The 27,424-nt window shown below is 40.9% G+C and overlaps 1 protein-coding gene across 2 annotated transcripts; it reads right to left on the reverse strand.

Moving 5' to 3' along the window:
* Positions 1-525: 525 nt before the first annotated feature.
* Positions 526-27,424, reverse strand: LOC307027402 (oxysterol-binding protein-related protein 7-like). 2 transcript variants are annotated; one of them, XM_079695643.1, is made up of 23 exons: positions 27,264-27,424; positions 19,985-20,204; positions 19,360-19,503; positions 19,154-19,207; positions 18,950-19,063; positions 14,912-15,079; positions 13,783-13,924; positions 13,297-13,415; positions 12,902-12,991; positions 12,668-12,815; positions 11,758-11,891; positions 10,541-10,633; positions 8,525-8,705; positions 8,373-8,444; positions 7,571-7,785; positions 7,351-7,488; positions 7,202-7,265; positions 7,037-7,115; positions 6,314-6,458; positions 4,073-4,223; positions 2,190-2,316; positions 1,981-2,103; positions 526-1,414 (listed from the first exon to the last, which is right to left on the reverse strand). In XM_079695643.1, exons 2-23 carry the CDS (start codon positions 20,150-20,152, stop codon positions 1,303-1,305), a joined length of 2,781 nt encoding a protein of 926 aa, XP_079551769.1. In that variant the 5' UTR covers positions 20,153-20,204; positions 27,264-27,424; the 3' UTR covers positions 526-1,302. The 2 variants fall into 2 exon arrangements, with proteins under 2 accessions (XP_079551769.1, XP_079551770.1); XM_079695644.1 differs by lacking the exon at positions 10,541-10,633.

Here is a 27,424-nt window from a genome sequence, read left to right on the forward strand (position 1 = left end):
TTTGCATTTTGAATTTCAATGACTTTTCCAGGTTTTCAATGACCGTACGAACCCTGCCTTTGATATGTTGAATTTATTTTCTACATGGATATATTGCCGTTTATCAGTGAAAATAAAAGGATGAGATCAAATATTAGGAAGGGGTTCAGCGTAAAGGAATCTTTCCCTTTTAGTGAAAAACTTTGATTATTTTCTTTGGTGTAGGCATACATTGTGCTTCTCAGCAAACAAATTAAGAAAACAGTTTTATCATATCATAGGGAGGCTCTGCACAGTGGAATAGTGCATTGGTGTTGTGATCAGCTGGTCACAGGTTCAAACCCCACTGCGGTCAGCATGTCGTTGTGTCCCTGAGACACTTCACCCATAATTGCTTCTGTGGGGATTGCCCACAGTATTGAGTATGTAAGTCGCTTTGGATAAAAGCGTCTAACAAGTAACATGTAATGTAATGATTCTTTGGTCACATCACAGAAATCTTATATTAGACTAAAAAACTGTTAAAGTTAAAAATGAGGGAAACAGTTGATTTTGGTACCTTTTATTTGAAACAAAAGCATTAAGAAAACACGTTCACTGGGTTTAACAGTAGTCTCTTTTCCTTATTAAAATCCATTGTTGAAACGTCAATAAAAACACTTCACTGCCTCAACAGAGCACCAGGCACAGAAGGTAAAACCCTCGCCCGTCAGCTCATTTCGGACATTAACAAATCATACAGACGAGAGGACAGGCTGCCAGGACAGACAGACCCAATCAGCAGGAGGACGACGCATCACCAATGTGTTCACATCAGAACATTTAAAAAACCCCAGATTTTTACAAATGGACAAACGTCTAAAGAATAAGACCCACAGACAAGGGAGCAGGACAGCACCAGTTCACCTGTAACACACCCCACCAGGACCTGATGGCCCGGGTCCTGGGCCCCGAGTCCTGAAGCAAGCTTCTGCAAATATTCATTACCCATCACAACTATCAGAATGAGCCTTACTTAAAATAGACATTTTTAAACTAACAAAATAATATCTGATATTGGTCCCAACACTATGATAAAAAACACTTTACATACACACTGAGGCTTCAATCCTCTTTTCGAAGGGCCTCGGTAAAAAGCTTAAAAAACAGATATAAAGTTAAGATGAGCTTTTTGATCATGAATTCTCTACGTCTCATGGTAGCAGCAGAACTCTGGATCTTTATATCTTCTCTAAGAGGTTAATATTCATGTATACTAACGGATACATTCATCATTTTTTTACCATTTACGGGGCGTTTCACTGCTCTTCATGCCCTCAGTGTTCAGGACCAAAGGTCCAGGTTGTCGGTGTAGGCGAAGCCGGGCTCTTGCCGCAGCTTCCAGTAGGTGTCGTTGCTAAGCCACACTTCTCTGCCCGCCTCGTCCACAGTTTTCCTGAAAGATGACAAGAAAAAAAAATGTTTTCCATTAATATTCAACATTTATAAAGAGGAATAGTTCATACTTTAATGTTTGAATGCTAAATACACACAACTAGCAGCCGGTTAGCCAGTGGGGGACAAAGTACTCAAATATTTTCCTTAAGTAAAAGTGCTAAACATTTTCTCCAGGAAATGATCACTGGGAACAACTGAGACAGTTAGCCTGGCCAATGCTAACTGTCTCCATCGAGTAGCGCCTCTTAAAGTCAACCACACATTCATTCTCATTTGTTAAATCTGCACAGAAACTGAGAAGAAATAAAAGCGGCTTCAGAAGTTATGTTTGACTACTTTTTGGTCAGTAACTTCCTGAAAATCATGTCACCACCCTGAGGTTGCCAGGCAACCAGCAGTCTCATTCTTACAATGTCTACACTTTATTATAACACACCATCATAGTACACAGTTTTACTTACAATTTAAACTCAGACATTTTTTTTCTAAAATGTCATATTTTGACAAGGGACTGAAAGTGTCCTGCGAGACGTATTTGGTTGTAGAAAGAGTGGATCTCCTCACCTGAAGAACCTGGAGATGTGCTCCTCCCCCGTCTTGGTCATCTCCTTCCTCCTCTCCCTCTGCTTTTCCTCCACCTCATCCTTCTTTTTATCTGCTTCTGCTACCTTCCCCTCCTCCAGCAGCCTGAGGGAGAATTTAAACAACCGCTTAACAAAGACTGTAAAAAGTACAAATGTTTCCGTCTGAATAAATTAGAATGCAGCATGTACCTCTGGTCTGGTCTGAAGCGAGTGTCTGTGGGGGGGAGGGCGGCCTTCAGCTCGGGGTTCAGCTCGTTCAGCTCTCTGGCGTAACGGGAGAAGCCGTAGAACTGGGCGTAGTCATCGGGCTGCACGGCTAAACAGAAATTCACATCATGCATATTAAAAGGATATACAAATACAATGTTGAAAAATCTAAATTCTAGAGACTTATACATTATTATTATTATTATTATTATAATGTACAAAGAATAGAAACTGAAAATGTATTCCCAAATTAAAATGTTGTCGATCTGTAGGTCGATGTGTGTTCTGATTTGATCTTCTGATGGAAGAACATAATCTAGGATTACCAAATCATTTCCTATAGCGGTCATTTTGGATCGGGAACATCCAATGTGTCAAAGTTCACTACACCACTCAAAATTCAATGAAAGTGGTGATCAGCAATTTCATTTTTTCAAATGCCACTGTGGAGGATATCCTAAGGTAATCAAATGTAAAACACTAAATTGATGATTAATTAAGGCGAGACCCCCCAGGTGAATACTTGTTTTAGCTTAAAGATATCAGCTAGACATTTCTCCAGTTAATTACTTACAATAAGGCAATTACTTTTGTATTACAAGTTTTCTGAAATAGCATGTTTAAATATGCAAATGAGCCATTATCTCATTAAATATGCGCATATTTTAATACATTTCAAGAGCCGAAATCTGAACATTGGGTAAAGCCAGATTCAAAATTCTTGTTTCATTTTGTAGTCATATTAGTATCTAAGGCTTTTACAGAAGGGATTTTGGATATTCTTTTTATCACTCCATAAATCGGAAAATACTGTCAACAGCCCTAAAATATCAATTTTCGCCATGTTTGTAGGTATAAAATGCTATATAATTCAGGCTATGAATGATATATGAATAAACCCTTCTGTAAAAGCCTTCAGAATATTGATAGGAATATAACTGGAAGGTTTGGTGTATCTACGTGCAACTGAAGTGGAAATTTCGGACTCAGAGTAGGAGAAAAAACTCATTTCGAAAAAAAGACCTTTAAAGATTGCAGTGTGACTCTAGCTAAACCCTCCTGTTCTTTGGATGACAGCTTGCGCCTCGACGCACTCCGTGAAGGCATTTCATGTTCGGGATCATTTGTTTTTTGTATAATCTTGCTTCGTGCAAGTGACAATTGTTGTTGTCTTCTCTGTGAAGGTTTTTTTGCTGTTCTTTTGCCATTTTGAGATTTAAATTTCTAGCGGAAAGCTATCCAGGAATTGTTTTAGCACACCACGTGATGCATCTGAACGAATCACGTTGTCAGAAGTTGACACCAGCCAATGAGATTTAGTTTCTTGGTTTAAGACTCCTTTGTACTTTCACGATTGGTTGCTGATACAAAGGAAATGACCATATTTGGATCCGATGAGATTGTGCAGGAGAAACCGAGCTTTCCAACGATATCTCTGATGACATGGTGCAAACAGCGGTCGCGGTACTTTATGTTACGTTAGAATGCTAACTTTTGGTGAATTTAGGAGAAATCTGACGCAAATAGACAAACTATAGTAAAATAAACACTTAAATGTGTATTTTATACGTTTTCCTTCCAAAAGCCTGAAAGAAAACAAAAAAAATTGCACAAAATCTCAAAATTGACCAGTGCATGAAGAACGATGTTTTTGCCTGCCGTGTCTCGCCTTAAAAGTAGTCAATCGTTCCGATTCGAACCAAACACAGCGTTTATACAGAGTAAATAAGAGGAGAAAGACGCCTGTCACACAATCCATGTATTTTCTATTCCAATGTACCTATACAGGTTCATCTTTTCGGTTTCTTCTGCACTATGACATTTTATATTGAGTGTGTTTTCCCAGATGAAGGGTTGCTACTCACTAGGTTTCCAGATGCACTTTGGTGTGGACAGGGTGTCACAGAAAATGCCTTCGTGCCACTGGCCACCAAATCGATGCACCACCTCTCCGGCTCGGTCCAGAACAACGCCCTGCACCTCGTTCTTACTGTTGTCTGAGCTCCAGTAGCGGGACTAGAATCAGGGAGGACACAAAAGTACAGTAAAGGTAACGGATACAAATAGTGGCTGGATAAACATGGACTTTAAAAGGTGACCTATCATGCTATATTTGAACAACATATTGTAGGGCCATACCTCCATAAAGTATATAAATAGTTTTTTTTCAAAACACCAAACAGATCCTGCATTTTAGCCATGCCTCCATTTGCTCTTTCCAGCGCTGTTTTTGCAGGGGGCTGATTCTGTGAGCTGCAGCTGACCACGCCCCCCTGCAGGAGAGGGGAGCGTGCTCTGAGATCAGCTGCTGGGCTGTCAGAAGAGGGAGAGAAAGAGAGATCTCCGTCCACCGTGTTTCATTCTTATAGAAGTAAGAAGAGAAGTGACGGGGCAGACACTCCTTTTTACGCAGCGGTCCAGACATAGACATCAAACGGCGACACATATTCAGTTGCCAGTTACTTTGGCATTAGGGCAGGGATATCTAGATACTTTCCAAGGTTGACACAATGACTTGTGCTACTTTTAAAGCAAGCAACAATGTTTTCAAATCTGCAATCAAAAAGCTCCTCAAAAACGCTATCGCAGCAGTTCCTGCCGTTGCTAAGTTAGTTCAAAGATTCAAACAGTAACAACGGACTATTTTTTTGTCACACGGAGAGATACCGCAGGTCCTTCCTTCCTGCAGCGGTCAGACTTTACAACCAGCACTGCCCCTAGTAGACCCTCCTACACACACACCACAACATAGACTATAACACCCCCTTGCTGCTAAATACAAACCAACTTTGTGCAATATGTGCTATATATATATATATATATATATGTCATTAATAACTCATTTATACCTGGTCACTAAATCAATATATATATGCCATTAATAACTGTAATTTATACCTGGTCACTAAATCAATCAATATATATATATGCCATTAATAACTGTAATTTATACCTGGCTGCTAAACCCTTGTTACTGTTACAAGGCATGTATCTTGTATTTTGTAAATTGTGTAACTTGCTGCTGTTAAATACCGTCAAAGTATATATGTGCAATATAAACTTTATATACATATGCCATCTTTAATAACTAATATATACCGGGCTGCAAAAATCCTAAGAACTGCCACAGGATTTGATTTGTAGATTTGATCTGTATTTTTGAAAATTATGTAACTTTTTATCTTTTTTTTTTGGCTTGTTGTTTAGTATATTATAAATTAGTACTTTTTTTTAACATATTATTGTTTTGTTTGTTTATTATAACCTAGTACTTTAACGCATTTAAGATATGCAACACTAAGCTGTCTGTGGCTCTTTCCTGCTGTAACGCTGCAAATTTCCCCTCTGTGGGACTAATAAAGGGATTCTGATACAGATTTTTTCATAGCGGATGCATGTCAATTTAAATCAATACAACTATTTTTTTAAATCAATAAAATCATTTTCCATAAAAGCATTTAAATTAATATTGGGAGTCATATCGTTACTTTGTCGAGAATGTGGCCATGTAATAAGTGGGATAATGTGCACATTGCATAATGTCGGGCTCTTGATCAGCCTGTCGGTGTTCTTTTCCCCATAATGACCGCTGCACATTATCCCTTACATATAATTGAGTCATTATTCATTTGTTTTAAATCAGGAGGCGCAAACGCTTGCCTCGGGGAGGAAGAAAAAGAGACACAGCGGAGAATAAACAGAAGGGCAACCATGGCAACCATGCAAGGGAAGTCTTCTTCGCTGCTTTTGTGGCAGACTACAGCGCCACTTACAGGCCTGGCATATGTACTACAGTGTCTCAAGCGCTTTCGAGCAGCAATGGCCGGCCGTGGCCCAACCCCACATTCCCGATAGGTGGAGAATTGACCAATAGCCGTAGCGCCACTTTACTGACGTCAGAGAAGTGTTCAAATCTGGATCAGTTTTTATCAGATCCGTTGCAGCCCCTTTTTTTTAGAGATTTGGGTATGAAGGAAAATAGAGAGGGTTGTGTTTTCTGACACTTGGTGAGTTCCCTGACACACTAGGGACACAATTCATGTATAAAAGATGTACAAAAGTGCATTTTGCATGATAGGTCCCCTTTAATGAATGAGAGTGTTGACCTTGACAAAGGTGATTTTGCAGGTGCAGCTGTCGTCCTTTGTGTTTTTGATGACCACCTCTCCGTAGTGCTCCAACCAGCGCTCCTGACTCAACACGTTGTGTATACATGTCACTACCTTGTTCCATTCATAGTGATCACCGTACCTACAAACACACACACACACACACACACATTAATATGTTTGTTGATGAACAGCTCTGATAATCTCCTGCAGATGGGAACAGTGAATTATAAAACCTGTCCAGACCATCAAACAATCTCCTAAAGCTCTTCAATAATCACAGCACTGAAACGTTTTTTTCTTACTTTGAAAACTATTACAATACCTGGAATTGTGTTAGATATACATATAAAATATCATAATATGAGTTAAAATGTACTTGATCCAACTTTGGGACATGCTTTATTCATACAAAGGGCCAGTGTGTGGGATTAAGTTATTGGCATTAATGGGATACAACTATCCTTTGATTGAAGAATGAGTGCAGAAAAGAAATGAAGGATGACTGTTGGTCGAATTAGAAAATACATGAGCTGGATTTATTAGGTAATCTTTAGTTTTGTTCAAACCCCTCAGTTTTCTTCTGGGGTCTCTTTTTTTAAAAACTATAGAGACAAGAGAGCAACAATATTTGATTACTAACACATTTATATTTACTAGTATACATTTATGTTTGCAGTGTGGCTGCGTTTTGTGACTGTTAATGAGGCAGTGGCTCACCGGGGCAGGGAAACATTGACCAGTCCAGAAGAGATGACCTCCATAGACTTCCCCCAGAACTTGTTCTTCCATCTTTGATCTGAGAGAGACAACAGAGTGTTACATGGAAGTCCACCCTTACACCACAGGCGGTACAGTACTTGTCTTGGATCACAAAGCTCCTACCTTGCCAGAAAGTGAAGTTCTTTGACTCTGCGTGGCAGGCAGAGAGGGGCGGGTGATGGCAGACCTGAAAACACAACATGCATTACAGAGCGTTCTGATCTCAGATATTGATCTTAGAGTAGTATGTGTGTATTTTGTTCTGCTGTTACCTGCTCACTGAGGAATTTGAAGCCCCGGTCTGCTCTGTGACTCTCGTATGTTTCTCCCAGAACAGGGTTGAAGGGTTTATAGCGATTCCTCCAGGACGCCCAGGCGTATCCAGAGATGGAGAACACCGCCACGTAAACCTGGGGACAAGCATTGTTTTTTATTCATGTATTCACCTGCATGTCACCTCCAGCAGTTTAGGAATCTAAAAAAGGAACTGACCATCCTCTCGTATGGATCATCGATGGTGTTGGCGATGTCCAGCAGCTCCGAGTACTCCAGCTCTTCACTGAGTCTCTGCAGCAGAGACAGCGGCTCGTTGAGAGCCACCGGCATGGAGATTCTGGACAGGTCCTTCCCAATGTTGTTGTACAGGATGTTCATGATGCCGATGTGGCTGTTGCCTGCTCCTGTGGCGGGGAGGACCGTGCGGCGGCCTGCATGACAGAAACACAAGTCAGCAAAACTAAAGAGCTTCTCATCAGTGGGACAACATGACATCAATACACAGAACTAGTATAGATAATATATGATGTAATCATAAATGTGTCGTAAGAAATTAAACTTTGGAAACAACGGCTATCAGGCACATGTCCCATGAGTCTAAGCAGAGTTAGGGTAAGTTGATGACAAACTTCATCATTCCTTTATTTATTGCTTTAAGCCAGATATATTAAAAACACGTTTAAACGGAAAGCGGCCTTATTATAGACACGTGCATATACATATATACACACACACGTCTATAATAACTTTTTTTTTTTTTTTGTGGGTATTTCTTGATCATTTTATTTTGAGTACATATAGTACATACATGTGTACTTTTTGACATGATTGGGTTAAGGGATTGATTTGCTTTTATCATGCAAGTATGAGAAAACATATGCAGTGCAAGTTAAATCTGCTGAGCTTGTCCTCTCACTGTGCCAGAGGGATGCAGCGTCTTGTATGTTAAATCAGTCCTAAACAGCCTAGCTTGGTTACCCAGCAGCACACAAGAGACAACAAATAATGGAGTAGTTACCAGTATTAGTGAGCACTGGGCTGGGGTTGTCCGCGGTGCTCAGACTGGCCCTGTAGTTGAGGGTGGCTGTGGCTGAGGAGAGAGAGAGCAGAAGGTCAGATCATTCTGCGGTGCTTTCACTGGTAATGTCTGCTGCAGAGATGACCACTCACTGTGCCCCTCGTCAGGCTCAGAGTTGCTGGTGGTGGTGATGTCACTCAGGCCCGACTCATCTGAAGCCTCGGCCTCTGAAGAGCTCTCACACACGATCACCTCGCTGGCATCAAAGTACTCGGCCATGGACTCGGCCACGGAGGGCGCGCGGTGACACTGACGGCTCAATGAGGGCGTCCTCTGTGGGGGGGGCACAGAGGGGTTCGTTGCTCAAATTAGATTCTCAATATGTACAAAAAAACTATTTGATCCAGGCCATTGCTGAAATGTCATCAGACATCTAGGTCTTTGTACTTTTCATTGCTGATCATATTTTTTGTCTCAGACTAGAAGATGGGAATTGTATTTATTTATCCATACAAAATTATTGTTGAAGCAGTGTCTATTTGAAATAATCTAAAGGCTTGTTTATTATATTAACTCCCAGCATCCTCCTGCCTGAATTGCTGATCAAACTTTTGATTTCAATGACCAAAATATAAAATGTATATTAAATAATGTCCCATTTTATATACATATTATATATAATCGAATTGGTGACACCCCTGAACGTTCTGATAAAGTAATTCATTTTTAGATTTTTGCAAGACCTTAGCAAGTTTTTGTTTTCTTCATTGCGGTTAAAAACGTTGCCACTGACAACATGATGTGTGTGTGGCTATTCCTTGTACTGCAGCTTCCAATGTGCAAGCGCTGTGCATGTTGAGTGTATGCACAGGTGGAGAAGTACTCAGATCTTGTACTTAAAAGGTGGGGTAGGTAATTTTGGAGAAACCGGCTCGAGTGCGCCAGAATTTGAAAATACACAGCTGGAAAAAATCTGCCACTTCCTTACAGAGCCCCTCCTCCAACACACACGAACGCGCACATGACCAATGAGGGCACGAGATAAGTTTAGGCACAGATGGAAGGCTAACAGGCAGGTAGGCCATCCAGTTATTTTATCCGGGCCGGCTCAGATGATTGGTCGTGCTTTTTACAGCACCACGGCTTCCACAGATGACATTTCTTTATGGATTTTTGTCAAAGCACTTCAGATATTCATTGCTATCGGGATGTTAAGAGCATTCCATGGAATATAACAAAAAGTGTATCTCGAGCCGGTTTCTCAAACTTACCTACCCCACCTTTAAGTAAAAGTAGAACCTCCTCAGAAAATGAATACTCTAAATTCCTGCATTCAAAATGTGACTTAAGAAAAAGTATTAACATCAAAATATATTTAAAGGGGACCTATCATGCAAAATGCACTTTTGTACGTCTTTTATACATGAATATGTGTCCCCGGTGTGTCAGGGAACTCACCAAGTGTCAGAAAACACAACCTTCTCTCTTTTCCTCCATACCCAAATCTCTAAAAACGGATCTGATACAGACTGATACAGATTTGAAATGGTTCTGACATCAGAAACAAGGAGCTCCGCCTATATGGGCAACTCTCCACCTATCAGGGGAATGAGAGGTTGCCGTGGCATGGTAACATGACGCTCGTGCCTCGGCCCCCTCCTTTGCCACAGAATCAGCCCTTGCAAAAACAGGGCTAAAAAAGAGCAAATAGAGCTAAATGAGGCATGGCTAAAATGCATGATCCGTTTGTTATTTTGAAAAAAAAACTTCACAGACATGTTTTATATAGGTATGGCTCTACAACATATTATTCAAACATAGCATGATAGATCCACTTTAAAGTACCAAAAGTTATAGTACTCTTTATGCAGATTGGTCCATTTCAGAATAATATATATGATATGTTTTATAATGATTGATCATGAAAGTGTTCTCAAAGCTGCTAAAGGTGCAGCTAGTTTGAATGACTTTGTATACTGCAGGGTAGCTTGTGAATTTACTCCAGGTGGAAGTAAAGTCTGATTTAACACTTGATTAGATTTCACATCATTAATCAAAAGTAACTAAAGGGTATTGAATTGAATAACATGTGAAAAATATGAACATATGGGCGACAGCAAGATGATGAAATTGACACAAAAACCACCAACATACAACGCAGTACACACCTGGTCAAGACGGACGGTGCAGAATGATTCCTCAGAAGAGTCAGAGGACAGGGAAAGGGAGTGGACTTTGGTGAGACGGGACTGTATGTCAAGCTAGACACATGCATAGACATGCACACACATACCAGCCAGGCCAGACACAGGAAGAGGGAACAGGATCACAGTTATTTGCAGAATGTCCCCCAGACTCCAAAACGAATGTCAAACTGTTAGAGAAGATGTTGTTCTACAGTTTTTAATAGATTAAGGATGGACAGAAAACCAACAGGAAGCTTAGAAGAGACCTCATGCAACACATAAGAAAAGGGTTACAGAACAACACAGATTGACAGCAGGAGTTAAGCCACTTGACTGACGAGACTTTTTGGTTTCAGTGAGCGACAACGATCAAGTTATGTTTGTCTTTGTGTGTAGGAAAGATTTGAGGTGTGTTTCTTAAGGACGCGCCTGTGATAAGCTGTGCCTGTCCTTCCTACAAACAGCCCAAACCTGCTCCACAGTTTCACACTGCAGCTCCGCCACACAGCCAGGGCTGGGCCTGCATTGTCTGTCAGCAGGCCGATACTACCATTTAGTGCCAATAAGCAGGGATAAAAGTGTCGGACTCAGGGACTAAAAGGTCAGGAAGTGATCACAGAGGGATGAGGGACTGCCTTAAATCTATGTCATAGTTTTTATTGTGTTCTGCTTTCAGCCTCAGGAAGAAAGATACCGGTTTGGAGCTTTGCTTTCATGTAACCCTGCTCTGCTCCTAGTGTGTGTGTGTGTGTGTGTGTGTGTGTGTGTGTGTGTGTGTGTGTGTGTGTGTGTGTGTCAGTGGCGACGCTAGACTTTTTCGCTGACGGACAGGATCGTAACATTTCCGTCAAAATCCATTATTACCCGTTAGATAAGGGGGAGGGGGGGGTGTTATGCCGTGTTATGCATGCCCACTGCACCTTGTGGGAGCGCGCACAGCGTAAAGCAAAAACTCCCAGACATTTCAATGATTTGTACGGCAAAATTAGGTTTGGAAACGATATAATTTCCTTTTTGACGGGCATGCATAACACGGCATAAAACCGGAGCCTCGCTGCGGGGAAACTTTGGCGCTGTTCTGGGTTTGTTCTAATCTGTCAAAATGACAGACTGCTTTCAGATTTTTCCTTCATTGTTAAAAACAAATCCGTCATAGATGGAAAATATTCGTTTAACGCAACCACTGGTGTGAGTGTTACCTCAGACATTGTGCTGCACAGTGTGGTGAGCTGTTGGGAGGTGTTGTGCCTCAGGTCGGGGCCGGTCCAGGCCTGCCTCAGTCGCTCTCTCTCCAAGGTCAGGATCTCATGGACTGACTTGAGAGACGTGTGAACTGTAAAACAACATTTACAAAAGTCCAATTATAGCACATAATGCTTCCAGGAATAAATATGCTATCATTAATAAAGTGCTATTGCAGACAGTAGTGGGTGTGAGGTTAGGCCTTTTTGAATGAATTTTCTTCAGTAACTACAACCCAACAAGACACTTTAAGCTTATTTCAAATAAACAATGTTTGGCTTGTATTATTAACTTACGTTGAAATGAACATTTGTAATGAATAACTCATTCAGTAGAATCTCACTAGAATTTCTTCAAACTCTTTTTTTGTAACTGTAAAATTATTATTTTATCTTATTATTAGCATGTTATTAAAACTAAAAACACCACTATAATATATTGTAGTAACCTATACCTTTTATGTTTATGCCATATTGTTATATCTCGTGTCTATAAATTGTTATTTTTTGTACACTCTTGCTTTCACGTGTGTGTGTGTGTGTGTGTGTGTGTGTGTGTGTGTGTGTGTGTGTGTGTGTGTGTGTGTGTGTGTGTGTGTGTGTGTGTGTGTGTGTGTGTGTGTGTGTGTGTGTGTGTGTGTGTGTGTGTGTGTGTGTGTGTGTGTGTGTGTGTGTGTGTGTGTGTGTGTGTGTGTGTATATATACTGTAGCACTTCGACTTATTATTATTGTTCATATAAATATTTTGAATCTATTTTTATTTCATGCGTAAATGAAGCAACTCTCATGAAATACTGATGTGGATTGTGAACAGACTAATGTCCCAGTATAGAGTGAGAGAGCAGTCATTAGGCTGAGAGAGCTGTACCTCTCTGAGAGGAGCTGCAGATGTCCTGGTGGAGCTTCTTGGCCTCGGGCGATGAGACCTGAGGGTTGGACAGCTGAGAGTAAACGTAGTCTGGGATGGACTTAACAGATGCTCCACTGCCGTTGGTACTGAGGTGGCTGGAGGTGAACTGAAAAAGAGAAAAAAGAGGAATGGTATAATTTTAAAAGATAACATGAATGGCCTCACTAAATACAGCGTTAAATTCCAGCCTACCATTCCCCCCATGGCTTCGACGCGGGACATGGTCCTAGAGTGACCAAATCCTTTCCCCGTCTTCCTCTTGGGTTTCTCCAGGGACAGATTCTGGAACACACCAACAGGGTTACAGCTTCTCTCCAATAACATCGAGTTCTAGAATAGATTCATGTGTATTTGGGGAACTTTATTTTTTTCTCTACCAACTATACTGAAGACATTTCCAATTCAGTCCTTATTAATTTGGAACTGGGGATCCACTGTTACATGATGTTATTCAAATCAACATTATCTCAGTTGACTATTAAAAGCACTCCAACTAATTATCTTGCATTAAAACAAAAGACAAATAATCTCAGGCCACTGGCCTTTTTTGGCATGGCACACAGTCGCAGTTGGTAGAGGGTACTGACCTGCATGCTGATTCTCATCTCCAGGTCTGTGTTGGTGATGGGCAGGCCTCCTTCCAGCCAGTGGAGCCTCTGGATGAGCTGGGCCAGCTCCGTCAGCTCCACCTGACAGCGAGCCAAGTCTGACACAAAGAGGGTCAAACGTCACTAGTTATTAACAGAAACAGCAAAAGAGGTTTCGCATCTATTCCATTGCCCCCTTAGAGTTAGCGAGTGCTGCATTCTCAAATGTTTAATTCTCTGTGCTTTAAAAAGTTTTTTTCCCGAAAAAACAAGAGTAAGCATGTTGGAACAGTAGACCTTACCATGGTTGTTTTGGCAAGTTTTATTTTCAGTACAGCATAATACAATGTGTTTTAAGGTGCTACACTGATGGCAGTTGGTGAAGGGAGCACAAGGCTCAAACATGCCAGGTATATATCCTATCCCTCACAGAGCCTGTCACTGTTGAAAATGATGAAATGAGGCTTCACTCAGATTGCCTCTCACCGTTGGAGGTGGCGTCGATGTCTTGGGTCTGCTGCAGCCACGCTGACACCTTGCTGGTCACCCCTGGGTGAGAGGCCACGGCTGGGGCGGGGCTTCTCATCTCCTGGTGGTAAACTGATGCCGAGCTGGCATAGTGAGGAGGCTGGAATATCCAACGTATCAAATCAGAATTTAAAACAATTGCAATTTTATTTTCCTATGTTTTGCAAATAGAAAGCTTTCAACAAGGGCAGAACTATAAGTAATGCTGGAATTTGCTAGTAAGAGGTGAGGATACAACATATTGGTGGGGAATACGTTAAAAGCTGATGCCATAACACAATCAACCACAAAGCCAGGTGGCAATTTTTCAAGACTGTTAAAAATAGTAGGGATCGATCGGCCGCCGATTGTATCGGCCGTTATTCACTCTCTGCCGATCGATCGGTGCTCTCTATAAATGCCAATCAGGAGAGCCGATAACATGACGTAAAATACATGACACTTATCTCAGTGCGCGGCAAAACATGCTTGCCAAAATGGCTTCATCAGTCTGGCAGTGTTTTAAGGTGTCCGAAAAAGACAATAAAATAGCGGTATGCAACGTGTGTGAAGCAGAAATCCTGCAGCTCCGCCCGCTGTGACGGACCCACACAGTCAGAGTTAGACCTAACACACTTAGCTATTTTATCTACCTCTGGAACAAGCTAAAGTTATACATATATGTATTCTTCACTGTCAGGTCACTCATTACTGGATCAGTGAGCTGCATGAGATACTGACAGGCTGTCAGGAGAGAGAGGGAGAGAGGAAAAGAGAGTGCTTCCGCTCATTTCTCCTGTGTTATTATCCAAAGTTAATATAAACTTGAATAATGTACTTCATTTGAATGTAATAATTATGTTGGTTGTTGTTTGTGGAAGCGCCAGTCAATGAGCCCATTAACTGAGTTTTAAACATCACTTTAAATGGAAGTCCCCCATAGGCCCCGCCCACTCGATCGGATCGGCGATCGGTATCGGCCGATACTGATTCCAGCAATCAGCCCCAAAATTGGCTATCGGAGCATCCCCAAAAAATAGAATCTGTTTATTTTCATTTAAATGTTTGTTGTTGGTTTTTACTGTGACATGTTGGGTGGGACTCTGACCGTGGCTCTGTTGGACTGGGCTAGAGAAGCCATGGCGGGCAGAGTGCTGGGGCCCATGGAGAGAGCGTGGAGGACGCCATGATGGACGCTCATCGCCTCGTTCTTCCTGAACACACGATGTGCACACAGCTTCGTCAACCAGATGTAGAAGAGGTCATGGCTCTTTGCCTAACCAGGAGGAGAGGAGAAGCAAAATACAGGGAATAAAAAATAATTACAAAACAAAAGAATAAAGAAAAAAGGGAAAAGCCTTCTTTGGTAAAGGGAATATAATTATTTTTCTATAAAACCTGGTCTATTTTCCAACTGTACATCCAGAGCAGAGAGATTCCTCTACACCAGCTTGGCCAGACCCTCCACTCAAGAGAATAACTTGAAATGATACAAAAAAAAGCCCAATATCCTTTTTCCTCGTCTCATTTCCCCGCTTTTTTATACTCAGTCTTATTTGAGTTTCTTTTTCATCACGTGGAAGTATAACTTATGTTTATTGTACAAATAGTGCTTGACTACCTAGAGCAGGGGGTAGCCAACACGGTGCCCGCGGGCACTTTGTCGCCCGCGGGGCATGTTCTAAAAATAGCTCGCCAAGCAAATCCAAAATGTAAAAAATGCACATAAGGAAATGTAATTAAAAGAATCTACCCTATGCATAAACGAAACCTCAATCATAGTGAACGCTATATCTATCAAATTCCCCTCCTCCCCCACACAATGAATATCGACCAATCACGTTCTTGCTTGATTTGCGGGACCAGCGTTGCAGTCGGGAAGAAAAGCAATGTGGAGTGGCACCTCACCGCTTCATAAGGAGTGTGACCGTGATTTTCCTTCTGGCAGAATTAACACAACAGCCCCATTGAAAAATAGCCTTGCCAGCCTATACAACACATGATGGGCAGAGTTTTAGTGTGTGTGTGTTGCAACTTGCATATATATTTATTGCACTTGACACACACACATGCATGGCGTAATTTCCACTGGGGACAGGGGGGACTTTTCGAAATCCCGTCTGTGTCCCCCCACTTTACAAATATGTTTATTATTATTTTTTATCGCAAGCCTTCATCGCCACGGAGGAGCACAAAGCCTCTGTGAGCAAGCAAGACACAGAGAGAGAGAGAGAGAGAGAGAGACAGACAGACAGACAGACAGAGCACAACTTTATCTATTTAATATAGATAAAGTAAGAAATCATTCTAATGTGTACTATAGGACAGTAAAACAAAAAAAACAGTTTAAAAGGGGAGTGATTAGTAAAATATGCATAAATAAAAAGAAAGAATGCTAACTAGGTAACATAAGATAAGAATAAACAAGTTTAAATGATTTGTTATTGGTTGTGATCATATTCTAAAGATGTTTGGATTATTGAAAAGTATACAGCTCCCTTTCATCTGAGTGTTCAGAGCTGTATCTATGAATTCATTTTGTGCTCAAAGTGCACCAGATTGATGCATTTCACTTCAACATTTAAAAAAAAATATCGGTTAAAGGTAAGCATATCATAATGTTAAAATGTTCTAATTATATACACTGCAAAAAAAGAAAAAGAAAAGAGGAGTAAAAGTAGCTCACGACTTGTTTTATTTTTTGAAAGTAGCTCTCATCCTAAAAAAGGTTGGAGACCCCTGGTCTAGAGCTACTGTTTATAATGCCTTCATTTGTGCAAAAACATGCCATATCACAAGTGATTATATAGCTTTTTTAATTTTTTTTACAATTAATTAAAATAAAACAAAAAAATTATAATATTCTCGGTTAGCCAGCTGGAAGGCATACTCTAAGGCAGGGGTTGGGAAGCTTTTTCCTCTCAAGGGCCATTTCAATTTTTCCAACATCCTCCGAGGGCCGTACAAATTATTTACCTCTGCTTAAAAATACTAAAATCACAGCCCATTCATTTGGCCTTTCTTTCATGCTGTGCAAAGAAAAAGCAGCCTCTTACTCCAGATATCTTACCATGACTCGCGTACTATGCATGCATGTGCACGGTTGTGGCATAGCTAGCTAACCAGATGCTAATAACAACAAAGTTATTGACTGTATGATCAGTATGACAGATGAACAGATGCCACTGGGCTTTCAACTAAAGACACAGCCACGCAAAAACTGCGGCATGTGTACGGCTCCTTATGGGTACTGCAATTTCTGAAGTACCAGAGCGGCGTTCTGGTGCCCTCTGTCAGAACTGCACCCCTGTCAGACGAGATATATACCACGTGATGACACGTTAGGCTCGTGTTGTGTTCAAGGACCCTGACCTTGGCCAGGAAAAACAGGCACTTGCTTGTTTAAAGAGGAACTTCCAGGTTAAAGACACCTGTGAATAAATGTGTAGGAAAATTATGAATACACTAGATTTTCCCAAAAATATACAGAAATACACACTACAGTGACATCTGGCGTCGTTTTTGTAAGAAATGTTCCCTTACGCATAAAAAAGCCTCGGCACGTGACCTCCCGCGTGTGACGTAAAATGGGGGAAACAAGGGGGAGCGAGGCCGGTGTAACGTATTAATAAACATGGATCCCAATGCTAGTTTCGACACAGAAGGCACAGAAGAAGTTGAACATGAATATTCGAATGCATATGACGGACCACAACCTTATAATTATGAGCCTGCTAGGCGTCCAAGAGACCAGGAGCAGCCAAGGATTAGAAGAAATAACGGCCATCGGAGAGAAATTGAGCTGTGGTGTGAGGAGAACCAGTGGAGAACTGGGCAGCTATCTTGGTGAGTGACCGGCGTTAGCTACAGAATGTTAGCTAACTTCACAATGTTGTGATGTGACGTTAGCTATCATATATCAGGCTATAACTAAAGTAGCATTGATAATATAGTAACGTTACTGGCAGGACTGTTGATACTGATCCATAACAAAAACTAATGCGCAAGTATCAGCCGTATCTCGCGTTACCTAATGCAAATCCACACTACGGTGCTGTGTACCGGAGGAGAGACGCGAGATACGGCTGATACTTGACGATCTGGCGGAGAAAGGTTGTGGAGCCTCCGTTGATATGCCGTTGTAAATGGCTTGATGGAAAGCAGGTGTGTAGTCGGGGAGGGTGCACAGCTGATTGCAGCAGGTGAGTGGAGGTTGAGCCGGGAGCCAGGAGTGACAGCCACCACGCCCACACAAACAACACAGACAGGGGGAAACAAACAAACACAAAGGAGACGTCTGGAGCAGTACAGCCACCACAGCGTTACCCAATGCAACTCCACACTACGTCTTACGGTGCTGTGTACCGGAGGGGAGAGAAGTAATACGGTTTCCTGATAAAGCTGTGGAGAGTATATGCTGCAGGGAGGTGGATGCACAACGCACCCAGGAACGAACGCTAGCTCCGGTCCTTTTTACTGTGGACTCGATGTCCTGACAGGCTGGTATTTGTGCAACCTGCACAGACACAATACTGCACCATGATTACAAATGGTGAAATACAATGTAAAACTACCGAAAAATACCAGCTCCTTAAAACACAACCGCTCAACTCAACGCAACTACTAACTATACCCGCGGTCAGAGAGCGGAAATGTTTACCCTGTGTGATGTAATATGACGCGTTTGACGTATGACCTTAAAAAAAGCAGTTTTTAAGAGCAGAGCTCAAAATTGCTCCTTTCCCTCTGAATTCCTGCCCTTATGTCTCGTAAAACATATCAAATCCTACATTCTCTTTTTAAGTTTGAGCATAAATGTAGAAAAAAAAAAACCTGCAAGATGCTCTTTAATTCTTTTGCGGTCTAGATTTCTTTATTTTTTTTGCGTGTGTTTATAAATTACCTCGAGGGCCGTACCAAATGGTCTCGCAGGCCGTAAACAGCCCGGGGGCCGGAGGTTCCCCACCCCTGCACTATGGCTTCATATTGTGCGTAACCTGTTTTTATCCGATTTTTGTTTTTTTAAGCATAGTGCAAAACTTAGCTAGTGCAATAAAAATGAAATATATTGTTAAGTCAACCTTAAGTTTAGTCTATGTTGTCTATGTGGTTAATTTGACTGCACCACCCGTACGTTGCAGGTTACCTTGAGGTGGTAGATGTTGTCTCCAGCATCCAGGTCTATGCCTTTGGACTTCTTGTTGATGGACATCACAGCCAGGCTGACGTCCAGAGAGCCATGGAGCTTTCCTCTCTGAATCTGGGACATAATTAAATGATACAATTCAAACGGTGCCAGAGTTCATGGCCATGTCTCTATCACTGCGACTGACAAGTGTTGATAACTTACATCTTGCTGCGTCTTTGAGTACTTGAGAATTCCTTTTTCCAATATGAAGTATCTCTGAAAAAGAAACATCGCAGGGAAGTGTTAGAAAGAAATCAAAGTTTGAAAAAGGTAAAACGGCTCTGCCTCAGGGAAACTAGACAGAAAATGGTATGCACTACATACTGGGACAACCTTAATAAACCTGGGTACAAAAAACCTGTGTTCACCTTGTGCCAGCCTTTGAGTGGGTACTTCCTCCTCTTCATCAGGTAGCCCTCACAGATGCCGGGGATGCTGAGGTCCCCAGAGGAGCTGGGCGCTGAGTATATGTCCTGAGGCTGCAGGTCCTCCATCACCTCCCAGTGACGGCCCTGACAGAGGACACACTCACTGTTACTAAACAATCTGAATGACTTAATACGTTTGGCCGAGTAATATATTTTATTTCCTAAGGGCAATTTGGCATCATAAGAAGAACAAGAAATTAAATATATTTTCAAAACAATGTTATGCTCCAAAGAGCAAAGTAATCAGGAATTAAATAACATACAACTGAGGTTTGTTCTGATTCTATTAACATGTGAAGGTGAAAGGTTTTCCTTCATTTGATTGACCATCATTTAGACTTAGCAAGAGTATATTTCCTTTATTTTATTAAATATTTGTTCCAGGTAAAAATGGACTAAACTGAGGATTCATTGAAGAGAAACAATGTGTACGGATGTGTGTCACATTCTGATTTGGATTCAGCAAAGTTTGCAGGGCCAAAATATGATCAAATAGAAATTAGACAGCCAGTGAAGCATCAACATGGATCTTCTGAAAACCCAGTGGAGCTGGGAGTCTTTTTACCTGTTTCGAGTGTTTGGAGGAGCCGGTGCTGCTAGTGCGCGAGTGGCCAGGTCTAAAGGTGCTGGCTGGAGATCTTTCAAGGCCGCTCATCACAGACTGGCTGCTGCTCAGAAGTGGCGGGACCACCTGAGGGTCCATTCGTGCAAAGTTAGGAGGGTAGCGATGCATGGAGTGAAAGGACCTTCAGGACAGGTTGCTTCTCATGGCACAGTTCCAAACACTGAGGAAATGTCAACAGAACTGTGATCAATCAATGCTGAAGAGAGATATTTGAAAAATGTAAAGTAGTTGAATCATGTTCAGACAAATGTTCTTTCCAAAATGAAATAAGATGCCTATAAACCTTGTTTGTCTTATATTGGCTTAGTTCTGTTCTTTAACATCAGGGTTCAAATACAGTTTAGAAAAAAAGCAGTAGAAAGTACCTTTACCTCACATTAGGGGCGTTCACACCAAGTTCTTTTCCCACAATAGTTCATGAGAACTCTTTTAGTTCTGATGAACTAAAGCAGATCGCGTTCACACCGCAATGAGTTCCTGGGGTGGATTAGGCAAATGAAGCCGCTGACATCACTTCTTCTGCTTTGGGTTTACTGGCAGGCCGCAAACAACTTCACAGCGTATACTGCCACCCAAAGTCCCCGGCCGGAAGTCCCTGGAGTTGGGGACTGGCTTCAGTAGAAGCTGCTGGGACTCCCAGCAGCTTCTACTGAAGCGTTCCGAGTAAATCGCCAGAACGCCGACACCTCATCTCCATGGCTCCCATGTTTTCTTTTGTGTTGTCATAAGTTAGTCTCTCTGCGTTTTTGCGCTGGGCTAATGCTAATGATGCTAATGCGAGGATAATAAAATGGCAGCTTCACAAAACTTTTTGGGAGTTCTACGGGGCGTGGAGCCAATCAGACATAGGAACCCTTTTCTCCCACGAAAGTACCTGCTCTCTAGCAGGGGTAAAAAAGGTTCTGATTAACTAATTTAGTTCAGGGGGCTTTTTGGTGTGAACGCAAATATATCTGAGTTCTGATTAACTATTGTGGGAAAAGTACTCCGGTGTGAACGTGCCAAATGTCAAATGACAGTAGGAATGAAGGAAGATCCCCGCATCAATGGGTCAAACAGACAAAGAGCCAGTCAACAGATGGCCCATTTATCTAGTGGCTCTTCTTGTTTTTCTTAAAACAAGACACACCCCTCTTCAACTGCTTGCTTCCTCTTTTCTCATGCAGCAGGTGAGAACAACCGCCAGGAGGAAATCGTCCCTTGTCACATGGTTTGTTCAAAGAAAATATTTTTATCAGCTCAAGATGGATAATAAATAAGATTTGGACAATTAGACAATGTAAAAGCTAAAATATCCAATTGTCAGCCCTACTACACAATTTTTCCTGCATATCTTTTGTTTAAAATACCACTACATAAAAGACAAATATTGAAGTAATATAATAGGCTTCAATCCATAAGGCCCACTCCTATACCTAAATGAAAATATTTGCACATACAAGAAGTGGAAATTGTGATTAGACCATTATCAAATGAAATGAAATAACACCATTGACAATAACAGGTAAAATGAAGAACGCCTTGGTGACACAACAAATAAAACACACCTGTGTTACTGCTCCCCCAATAGTCCACAGGAAATTCCTTTTAACTTCCTCCAAAGTAACTTTAGAGCTGCAATAATTTTCTTCAAAGTCCTTATTTAAAAAGAGAAACCACAGCACAGAATGAAACACTTCTTGGAACAATTGTTCAGCATGAACATCCTCCGTTACACTGGGAGCATTGTGACTCCTGACTGATGATGCCAGTCAAACCGGTGCATATCAAAGCCCGGCGGGTATCTGGGAGGGGCTGAGAGCAGAGCAGCACTCGACCTGACCCAACAGGCCTGCCGGCTCCGTCATCTCCAGAGGACAAGATCTGAAATGTGTTCTCAGCAGATGTACAGTAGAAACACAAAAGCTCTGAGCAGCATTCAGAAAGCACTTCAGCTCCACAAAATGGATAGTCCCGTTTGGGATATTTAAAAAAGGTCATACACAAGAAAGTGGTGCTAATTTAGTCAATTGAGTACAATGTCGCTTTTCTATGTCCTCACCAACTTTTGCAGCACAACTACTTATAATAAGAAGATTAAATCAAACGTAAAAAGGTTTAGAGATACATCTGTGCAGACATAAATCAACCTAATGTGATAAGCTGTCAAAATAATTGTAGCGCACTCATGGAACCGTTCAGAATTATAACAATGGCAGGAATTCGTGATGTAATGTGCCTGAAGCGTTTGGTTTCAAAACATTACCCATTCATTAGAATTTTAAAAAAAAGTTGTTTTCTTAGAGCAGCTCCAACCTTTAGACCAAAACAGGTGACATTTTTATTGCACAGGCAAAAAATAAAATCTAACAAGCTTTGCACAATTCATGTTCACTTCTTTGAAAAGGATGTTAAGGCTTCGAGAAAACTTACTGTATTTTGTTGCAGTTATACAATAATCAGTTTCAATGATAATGTGGGTACCGGTAATTCCTTTTCTCCTCTTGTTCCATTTGGTCAAGATGTTACAATTGCCATTCTCCCATACTCTTAACAGTAACACCTGTATATTATTTTGGATTTAGATTACATTTTGAACCAAGGGTTCACAAACCCTTTCCTTCTAGCAGCTAACTTCTGGCTTTAAGCACGGACACATGAACAAGGCAAAACCTCAGCATGCTGTGAGCTGATCTTTGACATCTTCGCTACTAGTAATGTTAGTGATTCTGCTATAGTGTTGAATTACAGGCAAAGACTTTAAAGTGGTTGTGGAAACCAAACATGGAATCATTTCCTAGCTGCCAAACATCCACTGAAACAGTGGATTATTTAAACTCTCTGGTTTATGAATACTGAAGAAGAAGGAGGAGGAGGGGCAGCTGCTTAACGAGCGGCAGCTGCTTAACGAGGGCCAAAACATTCCAGGCATGCTTTGCTCTACACATCATTGCATGATTACCTCTTGGTTAAAGAGGTGTCATATAAAACAGTCAACACAAAGTGAAAACTGTTGGTGTACTGTTGAAGTACGCCCATATGAAGGACATTGTTAATGAAATTGACTTGCCCTTTTTCCTGTGTCCGTTTTGTTATGCAAACTAATGACATGTGATCTTTACAAAAAGGGATATGTGCATAATTACACTGAATCATATGGGGGGAACACTTGGCTCAGCTCAATTATAGATAAAGGTTTTTTCCAATGGCGCAGAAGAAAATATGTCTGGCTAGAAACTACTAGAACTGGGACCCAACACATTAACAATAAAAAAAATAAAAAAAATAAAGACACAACATTCTGGAGACTGGCTCACAGTGCAAAAACACAAAAGTCTTGACTTTGGAACGATGTTCCAGTATACAAAGTTGTGCAACACACTGTCTTTACCGGGCTTGTGGAGGTGGGAGGGGCCAATGGACACTGGCATGTGGCTTAAGAACCTTCACTAGTCTAAATGTCATAATCCCCTTTCTAGACAATTTAGATGGGGTCTGCAGTGTGCGTGCGTGCGTGCGTGCGTGCGTGCGTGCGTGCGTGCGTGCGTGCGTTTACAATAATGTAAGGTTTCAGTTCTGATGACATAGCAGGTTGAATTAGTTTGAACTAATTGTCTTTTGCTTTGGATTAGTTCCAACTGTTATCTGTCAATATGACGTCCAGATTTTGCTATATATTCCTGTGTGTTCTTGCGATTTTGTGAATGCCTCGCAAGATAATGTTAAATTGATTGACCAACTTTGAATACTTTTTAAGACCCCGCGGACACCCTGCCGGCACATCCAGGTAAACAGCTTCTTCCTCCAGACTGTCACTCATGAACATGACCCCTAACTGATGTCATTGCCTATGTGACACTTAAATGAGTCATTAGAGGAAGATGTTTACAACCATAACAGGCATGTGGTCTGACCAGTAAACCAGAAATACAGCCCTGAGAGCACTTTCAAAAACAAAATGAACGGTTACCTTTCCTGAAGCACATAACAAGGCCATGTGTCGTAGAATTTGGTTTGCCATGTTTGTTTTTTTCTCTCCCTCTGTCATATGCTTGATGGAAATACCAGTGTTCGTTCCAACTCCCCTTGGCTTGTTGACAAAGACAAAGTAAAATATGGCACTACTAAGTACTGAGGCCGACGGTTATGAGTTGCAAATACACTTATTAATGCAATCATATAATAATAAGGAGGCTCTGTAGTCTGAACAAAGACTCTTTATTGCTCCCACAACAGCGACGCATTACAGATTTACCATTTCTGCAATTGTTTTCAGAATCAATTACAAACTTTGGCTGTAAAATGATAAAGTATGTCAAAAGGCCACCATGTTAACAGCAAATCGTTAGCAAGCCATTGTCACTGGCTATTAACTAATGTGTTCTAAAACAGACCTGTGATGCCACCATATTCTCATAGTGTCTCACAGCTTTAAAAAGGAACCTATTTTTCATTTTTAATAGTGTTACAGGACCGGTTTGCTTGTCATACACTGCCAAGATGTATGGTAACTTGTACCAACAATTGAATCTTCACTTCTTGAAATGACTATCATTTTTTATAACAAACACTCAGCTTTCCTGCTGTTCTTAGACACGTGAGCTATACAGACATGTGCCTTGTTAGCTGGAAACACCAGAATGGCTTTTAGGCGTTATTTGGGGAATTTACCATAAGTGGCCTGGCGTGGTTCCAAACTAAAACAGGAAATACTAGATCATACGTCCAAAATAACGACTGTTGTATCAAAAAAAAAAAATCTGATGATGAAATAGATTAGATTGGGACAAAATGCAGTGTTGCAGCACATCTAATAAAGGAATGGTATACTGGTTCAATACGAGTTCCTCAAAAACAAAGAAATAAGCAGATTGTATCATGTGGTGTTCTGAAGGGAAGTGCTGTTCTGAACAGTCAGTTCTTTAACATTCATGCCATGTGATGTCAAGAGAGACAGGGCTGACAACTGAACAGACTGGTTCGGCTCTTCTCTAACCTCCATCTTTCACCCCGTCCCTCCTTCCAGGAATGTGCCAGAGCAACATGTACAAGGTGTTTTGCCACATGTGACTAACAGGAATTCTCTTTAGGTTTACATACAACCTTACAGTTTTGGGTGCAGTTTAGTCTTAATATGTAGAATAAAGTGAAACCTATAGTCTATTTCAGCAAAAAACAGGTTAGATATTTGTAACAAAAGAAAAAACTTTCAAAACATCAAATAATCATTTGAAAGCTGTGTGCAGCAACTAGCCAAGATAAAGACCCATGGTGTGTAGAAGTTATATTTTACTCAGTTTTAGGTTGGTTTATGACTTATCCGTATAGATAAGTCATAAACCAATCCATAGAAACTGTTTGTAACTAGAATTACAAGGGGGTTCCTCAAAGGTCCATTCTGAGACCTTCATTGTTTTTGATATGCCGACACTGGGAAACAACAGAACACAGGATTCATTTGTGTAGCTATGCAATGGAGCCGCTGTAGTTTAGGGGGTGAATGGGCATCTACCATTCAGAGGGTTAGCAGTTCAATCCCCTACAGTCAACATGTCAACCATAACCCTAAGTTCTCCCGTAGGCATGTGCATGGTATTGAAGTGTATGCAAGTTAGGACTGTCCCGAATACAATTTTTCGGGCTCCGGATATTCGGTAGTAATCAGCAGCGAATATTCAAATATACCCCCGAACAAGCTCTTACGTTGATATTGGAAATTTTAATAAATCCAATTTGGAAAAAAAACAACGAATAACGAAATTGAAACCCGAATAGTAAACGAACGAATATTCAGATGGAATGCTTTACCATATTTGGGTACAGCCCTAATGCAAGTCACTTTGGATAAACGCGTCAGCTAAATTAAGTCATGTAATAATGATAAACAACTGTAAATCTATACCATTAAATTAGCCTTTTTGATAAACGTAGTAATATATTACACAGAACAAACAGCTCTGCGCCTCTGAGAATAACACATTCTTTTGAATGTTAATGATGAAAAATTAATTTAGACAAGGTGAATAGTGGAATATCACTGGTATTGGTATCAAAAACATCATTTTTGGATGAGCAACATCGCTTTTTCAGCTATCTGTTGTATTTGATGGCTTCATGTTTGCTTTCAGCTGTAAAGGAAAGCAGCTGATACCGGTTTTGGGGTCTCATGACAGCTTTTTCATTTGTGAATTGATTTGATTAAGAATGCTTTAAGCTTTTGATTTGAAGTAATTTTCCCCCAATTGTACCTAATTCTGAACACGTCAGCATTGACTTTAACTAACAGTCATTTTTCCTTTTTTCCAAATTATTTTGCCTCTTTTCTGCCTGCTTGGTTTTATCGCATGCAAATGTTTTTATTTTCTGGCTTCTGGGTGGTATTAATTATTTAAGCTAAAGTACTGTAGGCCTACTTGCAATTTGTTGTTATTTGTACTCCACTTCAGTACTTGCGTTTAATGCTGCTTTAAACTTCTACTCCACTACTTCTTAAGAGGGAAATAATGTAATTGTATTCCACTACATTTATTTAACAGCTTTAGCTACTTTTAACAAAATGCAATCCCTAAAAATTAAACTAGTGGACAATATGAAATGTCACATATATGAATTAAATACACACAAAAGGCAATGTGTCTGTACAATGACTACTTTTTTAGATTTTGAACGCATGACTTTTACTTGAAATGAAGTATTTTGACAATGTATTGGTACTTTTACTCAAGTAGAGCATCTTAACACTTCTTCTTCCAGCACTGTCTTATTGAAAATGTATTAGTTTAAAAGTAGAAAAAACAGGATGGTAATAAAAGGTTTTTAAGACAGTACATTGTGCGTGTGTGTGTGTTTCGAGGAAATGAGGCTTAATAAAAATGTTGCTGCACGTGAACACAAACGCAAACACACCTAAAGAAACACTTCACGAGACATTTTATATGGCAGATAACATTTAAGGTTTTTAAACTTGTGGAATAAATTAGTTTCGCTTCGTTAAAAAAAATAAAGTGGCCACAATAAGTGACCAGTCACAGGAATAAATATGATAAAAGCATTAAGAGAGCTAAATTCATTCATCTTATACACGTCGCAAAAAAAGTGAATCGCTCCAACACGCGCGAAAACGAAGGCCCTGCCCAAACCGAACACCAATTATTTTTTTAAAGTTTCTTCCCCTTAAAAAGTCAAACAGAAACAACTTCAAGGGGAAACGACACAACTCAGCGAAATGTTTGTTACTGACCTGTTGCTCCTGGGAGGTTGCTGTCGGCTGGAGATCACGGCTGCACTGATGAAAAGCTTCTGGAAGCTGTCCGAGCTGCCCTCGATCAGCGCGTGCACACAGGTTTGCAGGTGCACCGGCATAAAAGGTGCATCATGGGAACACCCTTTTTTTCTTGATTT

The sequence above is a fragment of the Notothenia rossii genome (assembly GCF_949606895.1).
Source record: "Notothenia rossii genome assembly, contig: scaffold_91, whole genome shotgun sequence".
Taxonomy (NCBI): domain Eukaryota; kingdom Metazoa; phylum Chordata; class Actinopteri; order Perciformes; family Nototheniidae; genus Notothenia; species Notothenia rossii.

Excerpts from the sequence above, each read along its gene's own strand:
- LOC307027402 (XM_079695643.1), bottom strand. The coding sequence starts at position 20,152 with ATGCATCGCTACCCTCCTAACTTTGCACGAATGGACCCTCAGGTGGTC. Across the intron at positions 12,992-13,296 it reads AGATGAGAATCAGCATGCAG|AATCTGTCCCTGGAGAAACC; the intron begins GTCAGTACCCTC and ends GGTGTGTTCCAG. Across the intron at positions 11,892-12,667 it reads CTGCAGCTCCTCTCAGAGAG|TTCACACGTCTCTCAAGTCA; the intron begins GTACAGCTCTCT and ends GTTGTTTTACAG.